Source organism: Triturus cristatus, chromosome 6 (assembly GCF_964204655.1).
Source record: "Triturus cristatus chromosome 6, aTriCri1.1, whole genome shotgun sequence".
Taxonomy (NCBI): Eukaryota; Metazoa; Chordata; class Amphibia; order Caudata; family Salamandridae; genus Triturus; species Triturus cristatus.
In genome coordinates this window covers 1442402076-1442416282 of record NC_140589.1, presented here as the reverse complement: position 1 = coordinate 1442416282, position 14207 = coordinate 1442402076, and the positions used below count along the sequence as shown (strand labels likewise).

At 44.5% G+C, this 14207-nt stretch overlaps 1 protein-coding gene across 1 annotated transcript in view; it reads right to left on the bottom strand.

Annotated features, from left to right (window-relative positions):
• The window catches only part of DNAAF10 (dynein axonemal assembly factor 10), a 98946-nt gene that overhangs the window by 69015 nt on the left and 15724 nt on the right, over positions 1–14207 (bottom strand). The window contains exon 2 of the mRNA XM_085612504.1: positions 992–1092. Within this exon, the coding sequence (XP_085468630.1) occupies positions 992–1092 (101 nt within the window). The remainder of the gene's footprint in view (positions 1–991; positions 1093–14207) is intronic.

Here is a 14207-nt window from a genome sequence, read left to right as displayed (position 1 = left end):
AATACACCAGTTGCCACGATGTGTGTAACTGGACCAAAGAAACAAGTTTCTAGCCCGGCATGAACAAAACAAAGAATAGCAAAGGACTCCTCAATTATAGCCTAGATCGATTCTGTTGGTCTAGGTCAATTGGTGCTATAATTTTTATAATATTTCAAATGCAAAAAAAAACTTTTCATTGAGCAATAGGATCAAAACTATTTGAAATAATTAATCAATGCATTAAATATTGAGATTAATGATAATTTTACTTGATTTGGATATTACAGAGAAGCACACAATATATGTGTGATTACAATTTTTCAACAGTTAGTACCGAGATGTTGGTAGAACTGCTTCATAGATGGTTTCAGCCGACACGTGTTTCGTCCCTGTTTGGGCCTTTTAAGGCCGTTTCCAAAGGTAATATAGGAGAAAGAAGGCTTATAAGCGCAAGATTGCAAGTCTTCTTATAGGCAAACAGGATCGCACAAATCACTCCGATTTTGAGAACATTTTGAGGAAATGGAGCTGAACCCAATAATGCATAAGCGCCATTTCCACCCAATAGCGCGTGCCTACGTGCATTTTATTCCTTTCACAATATGAAGCCTGTGGACACCAGTCCACAGAGGAGGCTGCCAAATTCCAAATGTCAAGAATTGATGACAGTAATGAGCAGCCACATGGGTATAAAGACCTAGATAAGTCTTGAGTATTGCAACTAGAACGGCGTGCCATGTGTCCCGACCTTGTTCTGAAAATTATTTTGAAGTTTTCAATCATATTGCTCAATGAAATGTGTTTTTTGCATTTGAAATATATAAATAATTGCACCAATTGACCTAGACCAACGCAATCAACTGCAAAACATTTTCTGGAAATAATTTCTTCTGCTAAGCGCCATTCAATACCTTTGTCCACATGAACTACAGATTTGTGATGCGTTACAGCATGTATACCTACAAAGAAGTACATCCGTCTGAATAACTCAGCACATCATCGTCCTTACCACACATTGAGGTTTCCATCAAAATCTCCTGTAGCAAGATACCGATGCTGTAGCGCTGATGCACCAAATGTTCCACATTTGATGGGCTTGGGCTTTTCTAGCTTTAAAAAAAACGATAAAAATATATAAATAGAAGTAACTTGCGGTGCATTAAAGCATGCAATATGTTTACTGACAGTTGTACAAACCCATCATAGAGCCAAGCACTTAATGTCAACAAAGACTTAAAGTACCCCGATGAAAAAAGGGTATTGGTATACAATACACTTCATATAAATTAAATAGGCAATAATTTAGGGTACTCCTAGATCTCACAAGTGCTATCTGTTCTTTTTTCAAGGGTTAGAAGATACCATACCCTCCTTGATAATGTGGAGAGGCCAGCACTGAAACAGCAATGACTGTTACATGATGCAGTGTATCTTGAAACAGAGGTCAGCCAGCAACACATGGTGTGGGTAAAAAAATAACTAGCACTGGCAAAGCCAACAGGTTTGCCTTTGAGTCCTGTTGGCTCAGCCAATGCCTTTTGTTTACAGTGTACATCATCGTCAAAAATGACAGGGGGAGAGGGCAGGTGAGGATCGGATTGGAATAGTGGGTGGGTGGAGGAGGGGAAAAGAAGCACACGTGGAAGGGAGCAACAAGGAGGCTGGGGGAAGATGCACACGTGTGAGAGGACAACACAGGGGGCGAAGGGAGAAGCATGCAGGCAAGAGTGCAACATGGGTGCCTGGGGGTGAGAAGCACAGGAGGGAGATTGCTGGAAAACTCATACACTGATGAAGTACTTAAGCAAAAAGAAAAAAGTAATTCCTAAAAATGAGCAGTGGAAGGACAAAAGTAAAGAGGATATGCTCCAGGCAAGGGACAACACAAGATGTAGAATGCAAGCCATTAAATTACAAGCAAGCAAACGAGAGTGAGAATAAAGCCAACCAATTGAATGCAATGGGTGGCACTTGCGCTCATTTTTAGTGCCTGGTAAGATGAGAATATGTTGTTTGCAACCAGACAGCTTGTACTGTCAGGTAAGTTCGAATTTAGGAAAGCACAAGTAGGCAGGCCTTAATAAGGAAAGGCACTGCTGCGCTCTCCGAGTGCTATTCACAGCCTGTTGCTGTTGGGCTCACTCTTTGATCATCTGGAGTGTCTAAAAAATTCCTGCTCCAGTGTCGTATTGGGAGAACTTTTAGGGCTGTGATGGGGGCTTATGCTGGCATTCGTATGACCCATCTGAGGAGTATGTCCTGCTGAGCAAGGCACCAACCAGCACCCCCCCCCTCCCCCGCCCAAAATTTTTTAATAATAATAATTTAAAAAAAAAAAACACTGGTGGTGTCCGTGTGCAGAATAGAAGTGTTCTCTTTAGGCCTCCAAGAGAATGTCTGTTCTCATGTGCCTGTTTCAGTGCTTCCTGAGGACCTAAGGACTCACATCGCCAGGATGTTTATGAGTTTCTCTATGGGCGAAGATTAATTGGCAATCATCATGGTCCCAGCTTAATTGTCTTCCCTACATCACAATCGGATCCTGCTTCTACCCTGTGTTCTAAGTATGTGGTTTGTGCTCCCACCAGGTACCCAGCAGTGGGACCGCATGCTGTGAAGATAATCATGAAACCAGATAGGGGTCCTGCTAAGCTGTGGCTATCTCGGAATGGCCAACATTAAACTTGAAATGCTGCTCTCATAGACCTCCTCAGCACACTGCACCTGCACCCTTTTGTAGTGTGCACTAGGTTCGTGGTTTCTTCCTTCTGTGGAGAATTTTCCAACTCTCTACCACAATATATATTAAACCCAAGCTTCATTGTTGAACTCAGTATGCAGTCCCTGATGATTTAATGATGTTGCATTCCTACATGCGAGCACCACCCACTTCTACTGGTGGAAGATGAACACCATTTTTCAAGGAGAAACATCATTTTACTGCACGCAAAGTACCTTGCTGAATCTGGATCTCCATCTGGTCTCACCGGCTACCACATATTAGGATAGCACTGCTTCACTTTAACCGGATCTCCTCTGGGATCAATCACGGGGAATGATGCAGTGACATTTAGCTTTTGTGCCCTGAAGACATAGTTTACCCCAACGGCACTGCTTGCAGCTACTTTGCCTGCTCTTTTGCGAGTAAAGTAACAAGCCATATTTAAATGACGCTATCCAACCTTTTCCTGCATTTAACTTGGTGTGGTTCGAAAGGAACTGATGCACATTGTAGCCATGCTGTGTCTTTTTATCTCCAGCATGCAATTTGGGATTCTTCGCAGATTTGTCTAGACTGGACAGCACTTGAAGAGGACTCTGTGCTAATGCGACTGGTTGTCTGAAGAGTTGGTGGGCCCATAACTGATGCAGACACAAAAATCCTTGGGACAGGTGCTATGCTCCGAAACATTTGCAGGGGAGTGCTAAATCCGACATCAAAGCCACTGCTTATATCCCTGAAGTAAAGTTGAACTCAATCATAAAAGAACTGACAGCAATCAAGCTGTCAGGGGTCACTAAAGGTTAATATGTCCAAAATTCTCCAGGGAGGCAAGATCAATCTGTTGGAATATTGTTGAGTATCAGTCTTGCCTTAATACCACTGAGGTCTTACATTACTGAAGCACAACTGAATGTCTTGCCTGACTCAGGGTAAAACTGTGCTGCTTTCAACGCTAAAATGTGGAATTGGAGGGCAGAAGCAAGAGGGACAATGTCTGGGTCTATAGGATCCCTGTAAAGACAGACATGCTATAGGTTTCTTTGGACTTCTGCCTCCGACTCTTATGACTGGACTTCTCTTCTCGGCTGTAACTTCAAAGAGCCATAGGTTCAGAACCTGAACAACAAACAAACTGGACTTGCTTTCCCCTGCTATTGTCTGCTTCCTACATTACCAGCAGTGATGTGGTAGCCACATGGAAGAAAACAGACCTGGTTAATTAAGATAGTAGGGGCATTTTTTACACAACGCCAACGTTAAAAGAAATAAATTACTGGCCTTGCTTCAGACACAGCACATTAAATGTGGCCTGCAGGAGTCAGCACAATGATTGTCATGATGGATGACAAAACAAAGGAATACTTTCAACCGGTCACATGTTTTTTTCCAAACCCAATGATCCCTCATATCATTAACGTGGTACCATGGATCTGTGGTGGACAGCCACCATGCTGTTTCTCAGGGCAATTCACCTATGGACGCATGAGGCAGCATCAACTTTCCAATTTTCCTTTGCCAACAGCAGCGGGCCATGCAGCTCATGTCTAATAGTTTAGAAACTACACCGTTTGTGCATTCTTCTTTCTTTTCATTTTGTCTGTTCTCTTACACTCTGCTGTAGGACCATCCGACCAGACGAACTGCTAGTTCTTTTATCCTGCCCACTGTTCATCAACTTATCCACTGTCGCCAGGACTAGTGTTTTACCCACATACTGAATAACTCTAACTTTGTTAAAAGGTTCAATTTTCAAATGTATTATATTTAGCCACAACACCCCAACACGGTTTCCTGCAAGAGAGATACCTCTCACTCACAAAGTGAAGCAGGATTGGGTAGGGATGGCGATAAATATCAGTGACTTCCATGATAAGGCTTCAATGGGTATTTTTCGTGCTACATACAATATAGGCCCACTTGTATGCTAACAGGATTGTTGTTTGTGAATTTAAAATGAATGCAATGTATGGCGCAAGCAAAGAACTTTGAAATCAGGCTAACTTGTTGTTTGTGCAGGTAACAGATGTGTGCTTGGATGGTCATGTTTCCTTGGTTCACACAAACAAGAAAGAGAAGCAAAATGTCAATTTTGTGGAGCATTCACTGAATTGCAATGGTTCCTTGTATGAATCTGAATGGGAAAAGTTGCATGGTAAGGATACCATTTTACTGTCATTAGTTATGTCAAACAGTACCTAAAGAGCATATGCTGACGCTTCCGCTGAATTGACTTTAGTTCATAATATGGTAATGGGGCATGATATTTTTAAACCACATATGGCTCGGAGAGATGCACTAATGAGAGTTGTTTGTTCGGGTCATTTAGGTGTAACAAGCACTTGCCATAAACTCAAACAAAACTATTGGTGGCCTTCAATTGCTGTTCAAGCAAGATAATGTGATGATTCGTGTTGTGAATATTTAGTTCTTGAGAAACAGTGGAAGACTTCTGAAAAACCTCTTAATCTAGTATCACTCCCTGAAGAGGCATGGCAAAAATTGCACTGCATTTTGCAGGATAGTAGGAGTTGTTGCCACACGATATGAAATATATGATTATCTTAGTGCATTATTACTCTAAGTGGATTTATTTAGACTTTACACGTTCCACTAACACACACAGTGTCATCAAATTTCTAACACACCCAAGGAGTTAGTGACAACCAATGGCACTCGCTTTACATCTACACAAATGCAGGATTTTATAAGTAATGTAGGTGTTAAACATTTGCGAGTCGCTCTGTACTAACCATCTTCAAATGGTGCAGTTGAAAGGTTCAATTGTTTTTTTAAAAGAAGGTGTGCAGACAGCAATCATAGCATGAAAACATGTTGGTGATTTTGAGGCAGAAGTCACAGCTGTCAAGTTTTAAGTTTGCCTATGTGTGATATTTTAATGCTTTATGTGTGACACTTTGAGTGACATATCATGAATAGAACTAAACAGTTAAGTTCATGTAATAAAAGACAAATATTAGAACTTGATAGAGGGAAGAATGGGATGCATCGCATAGAGCGCCACAGAGATCTAAGACCTGCCGACTCCATTGCGGATCTTTCAGGTTAGAGATAGTTTTAAACCTATGTAATCAGTGAGACTCATACATGAATACAATCTTTGTGCTGAAAGGCAGTGGGTTAAGCAGAAACCGGCAGGTTACACTGCACTTTAGTTTCAGGAAACTCAACAGAACATTTTGTGGTTAGTTCAACTGAGCTAATGCATAAAAATAGATCACACTTTCCTTTAGTTTTGGGAAGCTTGACAGAACATTTATGGTTAGTGAAGATGAGTCATTGTACTAAATGGGTCCCCACAATCTTCATTTGCTAAAGGAACGAGCCGAGATGCACCAACCACGTAAGGGCTTGCTTCCCCTCTAAGCTCTGCGGTTCATCACACCCCTGCGTGAGAACAAGTGCACAGGATGAGACACCAGATGTCTCATCCTGACTCAGAACATACTGACGCAAATGTGCGTGCTCCTGCAGAAACCACACGTCTGCACTTGTAGGTCAGATAGCTTGACCCAGTTCGCATTTTAGCAAGATATGACAGTTACATAAACATGCCCTTTAGTATGCTTAAATTCCGAGAACCTACACCCACACAGTGGGTTTGGGTTTGTCATCATGGAAATTACTAAAGGTCACTATGGCATGTGACATTGTACTTACTTTGTGGTGGCTACCTACACATTTTGCAGCCTGTGTGTAGTACTTCAGACATCAGTTTGCATCTCCACGGAGGCGACTGCTCTCCCCTGCAATATTTAATTAACCCTATATTACTTTGAGAATTGTGTCTTGGTTTTTCTTTGTCAGACTTTCCCTCCAACATATTGGGGAGTTGCCAGCCAGGAGCTCCACTTGGTCTCACCGATTGTCACTGTCCAGAATACCACCTACCCGTTGAATGGATTGCACATCCTGAAAGAAGGTAAGCAGACACCCATTTTTATTAAAGTTCAGTTCTGCTCATTCCTAGGGATGGGTGGGATTTGGAATTGACATCATTAAGGTAAGGACAGTGCTGACTTTGTTGCTTTTTAAAGACTTAACGTTTAGCATTGGAATATAGATGGGTTTTTTTGTATCCGCATGCAAGATTGTGCATGAACTGTATGACACAATATGTAGGCACTCCAGTGATCAGTCCAAAAGATACAGGGAACTCGACTAAACATTTGAAAGTGGTCAAAGGCAAAGTAGGACTTGAGACTGGGTCTCCTATTGTATGTTCTATCATTGTAGCAAAGGGACGGTTGTGCCGATGTCATCAGACTTTCCTCTGAGTAAGAACAGAACACTCAAGTCACTTTTTGCAATCCCAGAACTTAAGTCTGGAAGTCACAATTTGCAGTTACAAATAGTTAAGTTTATCCCCTCTATGAATGCGGAGGGAAGTGACCAGTGGTTTTTGCCCTAGTATATAGTTTACAATTGATGAATACGTATATGTACATGTAAATAGAAATTTGGCCACAGAGTAGTGTCATTTTTAATTTTAGGTAATGTAGGGTATAATTTAGGAAAAAATTAACGGATTTCCTATCTTGTGAGGGATAATGTAGAACGTTAGGAAAGGAAATTGAAGTAACTGACTGAGTTAGGCAAATGTCTCAACAGTCAGCAAGTGATTAATCACAACAGGCCCTCATATTAGTTACCATTCTTTATAACAGTCAGGTTGTTGGCCTTTCCAATGGCACTGACCCCAGTAGACTACCAATACAAGAATACAAGTACCATTTAATAATCCCTGATGAGAGAAATTCTTGAACGCCTAGGTAATGACAGTACATCATCTTTTGGTCTCAGGAAGAATAACACTGATGTGATAACAGCAGATCTGTCAGATGATTAGATGAGCACTCCTAAGAACTGATTAGAAAAATATCTAAAACTGAGCGCTCGTAACACTACAACATCCAACAAGGACATTGTCATTGGCTAATACAGGGTTGTAGTAGTGCAGGGGCCTCATGAACACCATAACAAATAGTGATAATAGCAACTATTAACCCAATGACAGAACTATAATTGCACCCCCTCGAGATTGGAGACTAAAAGAATTTTCAAACAGTATAGACAGGGATATAGATAACTAAATTAAGAGTCCACAGACAGTGGAAGAATTATTGAACGGCATAGATAGGGATACAGATAACTATCTTAAAAGTGATTCTGAGCTGGACTTTCATACAGCTAGAATAGAGGAGTTTGTTGAAAATTGTAAAAAACCTGTTGCGGTTGCCCAACCGATGGTGAAATATCCTCTAAAGGTCCTCAAAAGAACTGACTTACCCCCCTCTATGAAGGTTGAGGGAAGCGACAAAAATATAACATATCACAATCACCAAGGACAAATACTGAAAAAAGTGACTTCCATACTAACTGATATGAATAAGGAGGAGGCACAAGACATTAATAACATTTTTTATAGACATTAAATAAAATGTAAAACATTTTGGAAGTGGGGAAATGTCCTGCCTGATAACATAAAGGGCAGGACAAATACAAAGCGAGCCTTCTTGTGTAAAGATATTCATTTTAGAATATACAGATGTTCATGTGTGATACTGATGCCACCTTATGGCCAGTGATAGACAATATAGAAGTCTTTAACATTTAAGTGGGACCACGGAAAACCGTTGTGTTTTTCTGGCCCCGAAATAAGAATGGACTCGCCCCTAATATTAGAAATTCTAGCTTGCGCACTTCTCATGGACGTACTAAATTGCGGGACTTTAGGACATGAGTAACCCACAAATAATCAGTATATATTCATGATAACGTAATAGTGTCCATTGCATCAGACAACAATCCACTTAGGCCTTGAATAAATTAATCAGTCCAAGGCATATATGGATGAAGGTATGCAGAATGTACGAATAAATATGACTGATGTTCATCTTCATGGCCTAACAACAAATTATGTGAAGTCCCGAAATACCACATGAAGTAGACTTGGGTCCACTTACGTTGTAAAGGATACAATAGAGAGGGGAGCAAAGTACTCTAAATAATAAAATTAGGGAGATTGACTTTCGGTGTGCCTATCCAAAGACAGGACTAAATATAAGACTACAATATAAGATCAGGTCCACCAAAGTGTCATGGGGTCCCCTGTAGAACACCCAGTCAAAGTCTTACCCTGCGACAAAGATCGGATAGAAAAACATTGAAAAGAATGGCACAAAGCCACTCAACACCACACATATCCATGTTCCCAGGAGCCTGTCAGTCCTCCCACTCAGAAGAGACCCAGAGGCAGACCCATGGGCAGTAAAAAGAAACGCCACTCACAGAAACAAGTGGTAGGTGCAGAAGCCAAGAAGAGGCCAAGTAGAAGGACCCGCAAACGGCCAAACCCAGAGGGTCCTAGTGATTAAGCAGAAGATGGGACATCAAGAGAAAACCAGAGACACCCTGTTGTGTCCTACTCAGTTGACTCACATCATCAAGGTAGTTAAGTGTCATACAGTCAAAACAGCTGCCTTCTTTGCATACCCTATCACCAATATGGAAAACGCCCCTTTGATAATACACATACCACAGTTTTGTTAGCTAGTGAAACATTGCCACCTTCAGTCCCCTTGGATGCTTCCACACATTACACAGACACAGCTCACTTGCATCTAAGACAGATACAATAAAGGGCCCACAGCACGAGAAACAGTTGTGGAAAGGCAGAGGATGCACAAAGACAGGAATATATTTAATATACAGACAGATATTCACAGGGAAACCTGTCATGCCTCAAGCGTTGCTACTGGTAGCCGGAAACCTACTGGTAGCCTTAAACCAGCTGCATCTTCCTTCACACACCGCTAGAGACATTTCAGTGGGTTACTGCATTTGTGAGAGGGATCATTTTGTTACTTACAGTTTATAAATTAAAATCCTAATATAGAACAGTGAGCTATTAACTGACATCAAGGAGCTGCATGCATACTGCAAGTTATAGATGAAAGTGCTATTTTTTTGCCCAGTCTTTCGTTATCCTAATGTTGCAAAAAGTAGAAATCAATTCTTATTAAAGAGAACCCCCAATTATGGGGTTACATTTTAAATGCTGAGTTTGCTCTTGTCCAGACCAAGTACTCAAACTATACTGCCTACCAGTATGGATAATATGTGACTCCTACACCTTGGAGTTTTCTGTCTTATTCAACATTTCCTATACACTGATGTACACACATATGATGGATTGTCTCTGTGTAATGTGGGTGTGATGTAAATTGCTCTGACACCCTACACTGGTATGAGTGGGGCTATAAAACCAAATGCTCCTGAGAGAGTGTTTATGGAGACTTGAGGGGCACTGTTAAAGGGTGGTAGTGAGGGAGTACGTAGCAGACAATCATTGGGAGGCACCAACAAACATTGTTGCACCAGGCGCCACCAGTGTTTAAGTCGGACCTTGTGTCCATTGTGCTGCCAAGTCTGCTGCTAATTTTCTGGTCCATGAGATGATAACCCGGTGGGGTGTTCCAGAAGGGATGTGATCCAACAATGGCACTCACACTCCATCAATAATATCTTCTCCCAGCTCACTACTTTGTTAGGAATGACACACAAACTCTTGTAAGCTTACCACCCCCTAAAGCAATGGCTTTGTGGAGTGCCTCAACGACGTCCTAAAAAACTAAATAAGTAAACTGTAACATTGAAAAAGAAATAATTATATTGTCCCCACTAGCAGTGTTCACCTTACGAAACACTCAGGAATAGATCATCATTTGACCCCCACATCAAATAGGGACAGTAACGAGTATATCTGTATCACTAACTAGACATAATTTGCATTCTGACAGTGCACCTGAAGTAGTACAGAGAGTGCACCCTGAAGCAGCACAAACTGAAATGTCGGTTTACTTATCTCAGCTAACAAAAACATCAAAGTTGGTCTCTAAACACGTTAAAAGTGTAGATGGCAGGCGCGTCAACGCCCCTCCAGTGTATGAACAACAGACACCCTTGCAATTTGGACCTCCAATGTACATCAGAAACTTTATTTGCAAGTGGAGAGGTTCTAAGTCTCAATAACACTTCCCTGTAAAAGACAGCACAGCTACTGCAGGGAAAGTTTGCGACGACAAACCATGGCTTAATCTCTCGGACATTCTCCTGGCCCAAGCTGTGCCATCCACCCCTTCTGACACTGAGCAGGAAAAACAGGGGGAAAACCGAGAAGCAACTGGACTTAACCCTCCCTCTACCGTTCCAACAGGAGACAACGCGTATTTCAAGTTACGTATTTAATTTTTGTTTTTCCTCCTCTGTATACTAATATTAATGCTTTTAGTCCTTGTGTATTACTATTTTTTTTTTCCTGCATCAACTTTTATACGCACATGCGGAATCGCTGATAATAATACTGACCTGTTGGACTTGGCCCTTTTTGCAGGGTCATACCTGAACTTTTTGCCTTTCTTCTGTATTTTTTCTGACCTGTTGGTGGTTTTATGACTCTGGGCACTTTACAACTGCTGATCAGTGCTAAAGTGCATATGCTCTCTATTGTAAATTGATGTAATGGATTAGTGACTCCATGATTGGCTATTTGATTTACTTGTCAGACCCTGGTACAGTGCACCATGTGTGACCAGGGCCTGTAAATCAAATGCTGCTGGTGGGCTTACAGCACTGGTTGTGCCACCCACAGAAGCAGCTTGTAAAATGTGACTCAGGCCTACCATTGCAGAGCCTGTGCGCAGCCTGGGGCTGCCATGTCGACTTGGCAAGTGCACCCACTTGTCAGTCCCTAAACATTCCCTTTTCTACATATTAGTCACCCCTAAGGTAGGCCCATGGTACCCCCATGGGCAGGGTGCATTGTATGTAAAAGGTTGGACATGCCCTGATGTGTGTGGCATGTCCGGATAGTGAATTACAGCCAATTTCGTTTTTCACTATTGCAAGGCTACCTGTTCCCATAGGCCAGAACGGGCAGTTTGATTATAACATCTTATAATCCTAACTGACTCATGGAACTAGGTAGAAATTAGAGTTTAGTATGCCTGAACCTAGAATGGTAAAATACATATTTTAGAGAAGTTGGTTTAAACATTCTGTGTTTGAAAATACCACTTTTATATATTAGGAGGGGGGAGGAGCCTAGCGCGCAACCAAGATGGCCGCGTAGGTGCGAGGCTCCCGAGGACCTCCGCGACCTCCTACGACTATCCTTCAATTATCCTGTCCTAGATGAGGGGACTGTGTTGGTGAGCCTGAGCTGAGGTGGCATCCGTTTTCCGCTTTCAAATCGGACCTCGGACACCGGCGTGAGCACCGATCGAGGGTTGCGGCCTTCTCCTCGCCGAACCCCGGATTTGCGCTGTGGGGCGATCCAGGGACAAAGTGAACAACAGCGGCGGGCAGGGCTTGGCGACTCGCGTGCCCTGCACTTTCACTTTCGCTTTCGCACCCCCCTTGCTGTTTCGGCGAGGTTGGGTCGCGGGGCTTTGTGTGTTGGTGTGGCCTCGCTGGGATAACCTGCCTGCCTGCCTGCCTGCCGGCTGTGATCTGCCCCGCAGCCTTGTGGTGGCACCCCCGGGTCCCGTGAACCGGCTTGCCTGCCCCTCACAACGTGGCTGGTGCGACCGGGGGACTGGGACCATGTCCACGAAGCAAGATGGCGCTCGGGCAAAGATAAAATCGACCCGGCGTGGCACAGCCCAGCAGTCCAACAGCATGGACCGCTATACCCTCCAGAAGGGGTCTCCCGAGGTGCCACGCAGATCCCCTGAGGGCCCTGCTGATGCTCCTGATCTGCCCACGGACCTGACTCTGCGGGATGTCATGGGCGCCATTGCTGAGATGAAGGCCTCGGTGGGCCAGCGTTTTGATACACTGGCGCAGAAGATTGACTCGGTCCTCGTGGATGTTGGCCTGGTGAGGGCCGATCTTTCCAAGACCAATGACCGAGTCGATTCTTTGGCCCACACCGCATCGGGCCTTGTGACGGATGTGGCGGCCTTACAAACGGAGGTGCGCCGGCTAACTCAGGCAAGCGCGCTGATGGATCGTCGCCTGGAGGACTCCGAGAGTCGGGCCCGGAGGAACAACATTCGCATCATCGGGGTGCCTGAGGGACGTGAGGAGGCGGCGGCGGACCTCTTCGTGGAAGACCTGATCGTCACCCATCTCCAGCCAAAGGGGCTGAGTAAATTTTTCGCGGTGGAGAGGGCCCACAGGGTTCCCGGGGGAAGGCCTAAGGTCGGAGCCCCTCCGAGACCTCTCATTGCCCGGATTTTCAACTTTCGGGACAGAGACGCTATCCTGCAATCCTCCAGACTGCAGGGACCGGTTAGACTTGACAATATAGATGTTAATTTTTATCCTGACTTCACCCCAGCGGTCCAAAAACAGAGATTGAGCTTTCTCGGTGTCAAACGCCGTCTTCGGGACCTTAACCTCAAATACGCCATGCTTTTCCCAGCTAAGCTGCGAGTGGAGGTAGAGGGTCGCACGCACTTTTTTGATCGTCCCGAAGCGGCCGGGGACTGGCTGGACACTCTGTCTGGGGATCGGGATCGGGGGGGCGGGGGGGGAGCGGTTAGGGGAGAGGGCACGCCGGATCAGGACTGAGGGACTCATATTAGGCCTCGCTCGGGACGATGATGATGCCATGTTTGACCATGCGTTTGTTTGTGTAAGGTCCCCTCCTATGGAGGTTGAGTAGGGTCTCTTGGGGGTTCTCCCTCCTCCTCTGGTGGTCTAGTTAGTTTAACTATCTATGGGGCGACAGGCACACTGCACGTTGGGGGGGCTGTTCGGGCTCATGCAGGGGTGCAGGGAGGGGGGAGTTTTGTTGGGGTGGGTGGGTAGGGATGGGGTATTGTTCGTTTTTCTCACAAGGCAAACTTATTTTTGTGCTGGTTCTCAGGTGCTCTCGGGGGGACGAATGATGGCTTCTGTGTATGATGGGGGGTAGGGAATTAACTTTGTTATCTTGGAACGTAAATGGACTGGGGGACAGGATCAAACGAGGTGTGGTCCTGCAGTTTCTGAAGCGACTTTCGCCCGATGTAGTCTTTCTGCAGGAGACACACCTTATAGGTAATTCCTTTTGTGCCATGAATCGGCGTGGCTACCGCCTAGTGGCCCATTCGGGCTTCACGTCGGGCTCTAGGGGTGTGGGCATCATGGTGAAGAATTCACTCCCGTTGGAAATTGATGAGGTGCTCCACGATGATAGGGGACGCTACACTGTCTTGGTGGGGAGAATGGAGGGCAAAGTGGTCGTCTTAGTGTCAGTGTACGTCCCACCGGGGCTGCAGTCGACCACCTATGCAGACCTGGGGCGCCTCCTCCTTGGCCTTCCGGGGGGGCTCCTGATAGTGGGGGGAGATTTCAATGCGGTGGTTTCGGGGACTGTAGATCGTCACCCTCCTAGGGACCTCCCCCGGGCACAGGCGTGGCTCTCCGGCCTCTTGGACACACTGGGATTGGTGGACTGCTGGCGCTTAAAACATCCCACGCAGCTGCAGTA